Source organism: Habropoda laboriosa, unplaced genomic scaffold (genome assembly GCF_001263275.1).
Source record: "Habropoda laboriosa isolate 0110345459 unplaced genomic scaffold, ASM126327v1 scaffold101, whole genome shotgun sequence".
Lineage (NCBI taxonomy): Eukaryota > Metazoa > Arthropoda > Insecta > Hymenoptera > Apidae > Habropoda > Habropoda laboriosa.
The window spans coordinates 159,766-166,596 of NW_017100207.1; the positions used below are offsets into that span (position 1 = coordinate 159,766).

Below are 6,831 nucleotides of genomic sequence, written 5' to 3' on the forward strand. Positions count from 1 at the left end.
GTCTTGCAATTACAATATAACATTTGAATAATCAAGAGGTAATACAATCTGTAATTTAATAATCAGTAATAGTGTAACATGTTTGACTAACTTAATTATATACTTGATATTACTACTGCTTAGTTGTAATTTGTCCTTAGTAAATTACGCTTATTGAAACATGAAACAAATGTTAAATTGTACAATTTAGAAAAATGAAAAACTATTTGGTAGTACTATATTTTATACAACATTTTATATACAATTAAAATATTCGTAAAATCAGTTTGATGATATAATACATTTCGAAAAGTATACAAAATCTGTGCATTTGAATTTAACTTCCATCACATAATGCTGTTTTGTGATATAAAGTAAAATTTAAAACTTACTTTCCTTAATTTAGACTGACTTTTTCACTATTTAGTAAAATCTACATTGCAAATAGTGGCGATTCTGTACTATCTTGATAATTGTTAAATGAAGCAGTTATATAGTTTTAGTACACTACCATATTTAGTAGTTTAATTTATTGATTGCTCTCGTCCGTTTCAATATCATCTATAATAGTTACGTAAACGATTTTTTGTTAATATTTTATATCAAAATGTGCAATAAATAAGGCTTAACTTGTAATGACCAAATAATGTTTAAGAATTTAACAAATTTTTAGTGGTAGTCAAAATCAAGAACTTAAGTATATACTACACACAAGCTTGCATAGTGACGAATATTTTATTGTAGATTTTTGTATAATAAATGCAGAAAAATTAAAGAATGCTTTCAGGATTTTGAAAGCTCGCTAATAAATTAATTCTTGTTTTTAAGTATTATGTCTCATGCACCAGTGAATTTACGAATTGTTACAAAGAAAAATTCCAACTAAAACACAGCAAATACTCTATTTGTTCTATAGAGTAAAGGGATTTGGTATATTAGGCTACAAATAATGGAGAACAATTATTTTCTATTTTTTTTCGTTTTTTTTTTTTTAAATATTGTACTTAACAATTTTGATACACTTTTCGCAAGTGTGGTCCATAATATGTCCTGTGTTAATTGTATTATGTTATTCGTCGCGGAATAGAATATAATGATCAACTCCAAAATACATTGAAAAATTAGTAAAAAATTGAGTATAAATAGTTAATTGCTATCAAATGTATAATTTCTGTGCTTCTTTTTTTTGGTCATAGAATAACACATGAAAAATGTTTCTGCGAAAATGTAACGATCGAAAACTATCGTTAAAAGATCATTTCTCTAATGTGAAGGTCTATTTTAAAGTACATTAATCCGACTAATTTCTTATGTTATTAGGGTATGTATTGACATGTGTATATCATTAGGGTATCTATTCACTGGCCTCAAATGTATTTAAGACTCCTCTAACGGTGCAAATTTATACATGAAATTTCTGTGATATTGGATTATGATTCATATACGGGTAATGGATGTCCTTCGGAATTAAATACCCATCTATCCAGATCTATTAATTGCCTTGTATCGTCGAACAACAAGTATAAGTATTTTAAAGTTTCAGCGAACCAAAAACTTTCTGTCATATCCTTCTGTCGGGTATTAGAAATGCCCTTCACATTACCAATGCTGGTGTACCCTTTTTCCACTTTAGTATAAGTCTCAAAAGCCTATTAAATTGTGTTCACATGTTAGAGATACAATCAGTGCGTGCATGTTTAGAGAAAAATATTTGTCGATAACTTACTTGAAATATTTGCCATCCCCAGTCTTGGAATGTCTTATTGCCAGTAAAGTACCACATGTAAAAGAGGCTTTCAATGAACTCTGGTCTGAGTAAATTATGCGCGTCGTTTATCTTTACATACATGTCCATCGATTTCTCCTCGTCCGTATTCTGAAATTATAATCGGTTTACATTTTCTTGTAATAAGTAAACTTAGTACTTGTCATAATTACCTCAATATTGAAATACGTAATTTCTGGTGCAAGAAACGTGGGCTGAATAGCGTACGTTTTGTAGCAAGTCTTAACAAGTTCATTAGCAAAATCCATATGATCTGATGGTAAACCGTGATGTACCCCTAAAGCTAAAGTACCGCCTAAGTAGCACGTAAGATGGTCCTATAAAGTAGATGTTGTAATTACCAATAATGTAGGACTCAAAATAATTATGGTTGTTCATATAATCAAAAACATACCATTTTTGGCGTTATTTCTTTGTTTGCACCAACTAGCTCCGCTATGAAAAGATACTTATTAATTGCTGTACGTTTTACTAGATGTTTTTGAGTTCCAGCAACACCTAACAGATAGTCATCCCGAAGGCTGAAAACATTAACAATTAAATTATTATCATAAATTTATTAGAATCATTCAAGTTTAAAGAACAAGCTCCCAATCAACAGAAACCATAAAATACTAACTAATTAATAGTCTTTCCAGTTTGAAGCCACTGTTTCAACAAATACTCGTAATAACTATCGCCACGTGCACCAAGCGTAATTGTTGCGTGTTCTCTAAATTGTCCGGTATTAGCATTAATAAAAATGGGTACTAAACCATCGTATTTTTCTAATTGGTGTACGTGTTCCGAAACTTTTGCTACTGCTTCCTGAAGAATAATAGCACGAATAAGGAAATATTTATCATGAAAACATATTCGTACACACCTCATATTTAGGGTCTCCCGTACTACGGCTTAAATCGCGAAATTCTAGTTGAATCGATGTGACTTCGCTAGTGCTACTATCGGGACCCCACTTAGGACCATGTGCAGTTTTAGTACCAAGATTTACGTCGGAATAGGGAACCCCAGATGTCGTAGAAAACGCTGGCATCATACGTTCCCCTAACGATGTCTACAATTTAGATCAAATGCAAATTTTTATATTTAAATTTGTCCAAACGATGTTGTGTTATTGTATTAAAACATAGGGGTTAACTTACGGCTTTATTCAAGAAAATCTTGTCACCTGAAAGATGATATGCTGATAATAGACCTCCTAATACCCTAATTGTAACTTCAAATAAATTAACGTCTCTATTTAAAGTGAACACTAAATTTTTATCAACCCATGTTTTAGCTTCTAAAAATTCTGAAAGCATAAAAAGGTATTACTAATATCATGAACTTTTATAATTGTATACATAGCATACAAAATATTAATTACTACCATTATTTAAACCCATTATGTACATAGTATCCAGAGAATCAACTATAGTAAGACCTAAACCAAACCATTCAAAATATTTTCTTGATATTGGTTTTACATTATCATGACCCCATGCATACTCTTTGTATCCATTCCATGAATGTTTAAATGCTTCAACTACAGCCTTTTGTCTACCATTCTGTGGGCCTAAAAATACGTTGTTGTATTGCTACTAGCAAATAAATTAAAAGTACAATATTTAATGCAAACATACCATTAAATTTAAGTGTGTTTGGTTTAGGTTGTGGTGGCTCTCCAATTTGGTCATCGTCCACTTGGTTTATTTCTGGTTGGAATTCAGGTTCTTCAATGACCTCTCCACCCCCTTTATGTTCCTGATTTACACTATCAACTACGATATCTTCTGCTGCCTACAAAATATTTTTAAAGGAACCACTTAATATATAAAACTGTTTCTTTAAATAATGTTAATCTTATTTACATTGAACTTATCATACCTTTTCATATTTAAGAGTATCTTGCACTACCTCTATATTATTGTAGTCATTCTCATCTACCACTCCATTCTTATTATCACCAGGTAGGAGATAAAATATGACTAATATTATTGTAATGACTAAAAAGTAAAGGATATTTCTCTGAAACCTTGATAATTGATTCCATTGCTGAAAAACGAGATTTTTTAGTTGTATACAATATACTTAGAATTTATAGATATTTTTTCAAAAAAATTTGAAGATAAGAACACTTTGCAAATATAAAAAGAAAATATTTTCGAAACTTACCCTCCAAAGACTACGTGATGTTCCTCGTGCAAATGATGCACTTTCTTGGATATTTATACTGATATAATCTGTTTTTCCTAAATCTTTCGGCGGAAACATATTTCGTTAGAGGTTAAGTTGTTCTGGCGATTGCAATAATAACAAGAGCCAGAACACTTCAGAAAACGATAATGCCACGGCTGTTCATTAATTACGGAGTTCTTCATTTATGTAAGCTGAGTTAAGCATACTGTTAATTGTTTATTCTTCGTCTGGTAGACTGTGCAAAGAAACTCAGACAGCACGGATGCCACGAACCATTGATACCTTTGATGTCAAAACTTGATATCACGAATGTTGATAATTCAGATTCTGAATTTTGACAAAACTGAATGGCAATAGTATTTAGTTCATTTTTAAACATGTATCGGTTTATTAATGTTATGCAGCGTAGTATAATTTTACCGAGTCATGGTGTTAATTCTAAAGGAAAACATTTGCCGGATGAATTAATATATGTATAATGGTGTGATGAGCAACTGAACCATGTATATGAAGTACTTAATTATAATTGCAAATTTATAACAAATAATCTTATATTTATAAAGACAAAGAAACATATGTTGCTGAGTGAAAAAACAGACTTGAACGATACGAAATGTATGTACGTACAAAAAATTTGTACAATTTTTATATTGTATGCATAACTTGTATTTAATGTAAATTAATTGTATTAAAAAAAAACGAAATCTTGTAAATACATTCAATAAATTATGAAATAAACAAAAGGAGAAAAGAATTGTTTGTTAAATATATTTATTTACTATTCCCAGTTATGTATAGAGTTACGATGCGTTTTATCTTCTACCGAATATCTTCGAAACATTTTCAGCAAAATTTATTCTTTGTAAATAGGATGATAGAATATCAGAAGAGTTACTAACTACGTAGGAAGACTCTTAAACAAGATAAGTACAAAATACATTAACTGTAATCATATTTTCCTACCGAATATGCTTTTCTGACAATAGGAGCGTAAAATTGTAGTGGAGGTGTAGAAGTAATGCGACGAGAAAGACAATAAATACTCAATATCCTCGTAAATTTCTGACAGCTTTGTTTCTTCAGTAATAGAAACATAGAATATAATGCACACATAATAATTAATCCAATATTATAACTACTCCAGTGATTGTTTACTTATCAGAATATCTTAATCGCAAAATATTCTCAACAAAGCATATAAAGCGCAATAAAAGCCAATGAATTATAAGGCAGACGTATTATAAATTATGTATATAATAAAAGAGTGTATAAAGTATTATATTTTCCACTAAAACTATCATGTAAGCCTTTTAAACGTTCATTGGTACATAAAACCATGCTCTGAGAAAATTCTGAGTTAATCGGAATATAGAATGGGCATGTAGTAGTTAGACAAAGAGGGCAAATTACTTTGTCCTATCATTTCCATAAGTTAGACAAGGATAGAGAAAAATCATTAGTGACGCTAACGCCATCTCGCGTTAGGGGACGCGAACTACGATTTCTTAATAGGAACACAGGATATAAACAGAGGTATTAGACAAAGAAAGCACTAGTGTGCGACAAGGACAGAGAGAGAACGCTTCCTATTGGCTGGCGGGCAGCCAAGCTTCACCAATCACGGTCTAAACCAAGTCGGTCGGTGAAAAATCATTAATAACTCATTAATTAGGATGATTTTGTGAACTTTTAGAATTGAAGAATGAAGAGTGGACCTTAAGCAACTTTCACATATACTTTTTAGTTCGCCAACTCCTTCCAATAATTAGTTATTAACAATTATTGTGAAGAACGTCGGAAACGGTAGGACTCACATGTACGGTTTTTCATTAATATCATTGTCAGTAACAATTTCCGGTACATATTTCTATATGAGTATAAAAGGTAACATCCTTAGCTACATTCTATTATAATTTTCATTAACATATCCCTTGTAGTTTGAGAGTTATTAATAATTCTTTGGGTGAGTACTAAACTCGTCGCATTCAGGTATAACATATTTTCGTTATTTCTATAAAAATGTACGATTAATTGTATACTTTCATGCATGTAGAATGTAGCACGGTCTTTTCTTTACATTCTTCAATAATTTTCGTACACGTATCTAATACGGTTAATTAAATATTAACGATTGTTTAGAACAGTTCGGCATGCACGGGTACGATAAGCCGGTAACTCTTCAATATAATATTTAATAACTTCTAAACTGCGAAAGATATGATAATAAAAATTATAAAAGAATGTAGCTAAAGGAGTTGTCTTTAAGATGAAAATAGTTAGTTACATGGGAATTTAGTAGAAAGCTATGAAATTATTGAAAAACCGGAAAGATATTTGACGGTATGCGGTGTCGATCCCGACATCACGTACTAAAATTGTTAATAACTAATTATTGAGAGGGTCTAGAGAACTAAAAAGTATATGTGAAAGTTTCTGAAGGTCCATACTTCATTCTTCAATTCTAAAAGTTCACAGAATCATCGTAATTAATGAGTTATTAATGATTTAAAAAGTATATGTGAAAGTTTCTTAAGGTTCACTCTTCATTCTTCAATTCTAAAAGTTCACAGAATCATCGTAATTAATGAGTTATTAATGATTTTTCACCGACCGACTTGGTTTAGACCGTGATTGGTGGAGCTTGGCTGCCCGCCAGCGAATAGGAAACGTTCTCTCTCTGTCCTTGTCGCACACTAGTGCTTTCTTTGTCTAATACCTCTGTTTATATGCTGTGTTCCTATTAAGAAATCGTAGTTCGCGTCCCCTAACGCGAGATGGCGTTAATCTCGCCCATCACTTTTTCTGTCCTTGTCTAATACTATTGCTTTCCTTGTCTAACACAGGATACTATTGCTATTCTTGTGCCAGCCAGCGAATAGGAAACGTTC

The 6,831-nt window shown here is 31.2% G+C and overlaps 1 protein-coding gene across 1 annotated transcript; it reads right to left on the reverse strand.

Annotated features, from left to right (window-relative positions):
* Positions 1 to 1,202: 1,202 nt before the first annotated feature.
* LOC108570629 (endoplasmic reticulum mannosyl-oligosaccharide 1,2-alpha-mannosidase) lies at positions 1,203 to 4,251 on the reverse strand. The gene is made up of 11 exons (XM_017932513.1): positions 3,920 to 4,251; positions 3,632 to 3,799; positions 3,388 to 3,544; positions 3,135 to 3,320; positions 2,908 to 3,056; positions 2,631 to 2,819; positions 2,385 to 2,572; positions 2,160 to 2,286; positions 1,918 to 2,082; positions 1,706 to 1,855; positions 1,203 to 1,628 (listed from the first exon to the last, which is right to left on the reverse strand). The coding sequence occupies exons 1-11, from the start codon at positions 4,016 to 4,018 to the stop codon at positions 1,410 to 1,412; spliced, it is 1,797 nt and encodes a 598-aa protein (XP_017788002.1). The 5' UTR covers positions 4,019 to 4,251; the 3' UTR covers positions 1,203 to 1,409.
* Positions 4,252 to 6,831: the final 2,580 nt, after the last annotated feature.

Excerpts from the sequence above, each read along its gene's own strand:
- LOC108570629 (XM_017932513.1), bottom strand. The coding sequence starts at position 4,018 with ATGTTTCCGCCGAAAGATTTAGGAAAAACAGATTATATCAGTATAAAT. Across the intron at positions 3,800-3,919 it reads CATCACGTAGTCTTTGGAGG|CAATGGAATCAATTATCAAG; the intron begins GTAAGTTTCGAA and ends CTCGTTTTTCAG. Across the intron at positions 1,629-1,705 it reads GGGGATGGCAAATATTTCAA|GCTTTTGAGACTTATACTAA; the intron begins GTAAGTTATCGA and ends ACAATTTAATAG.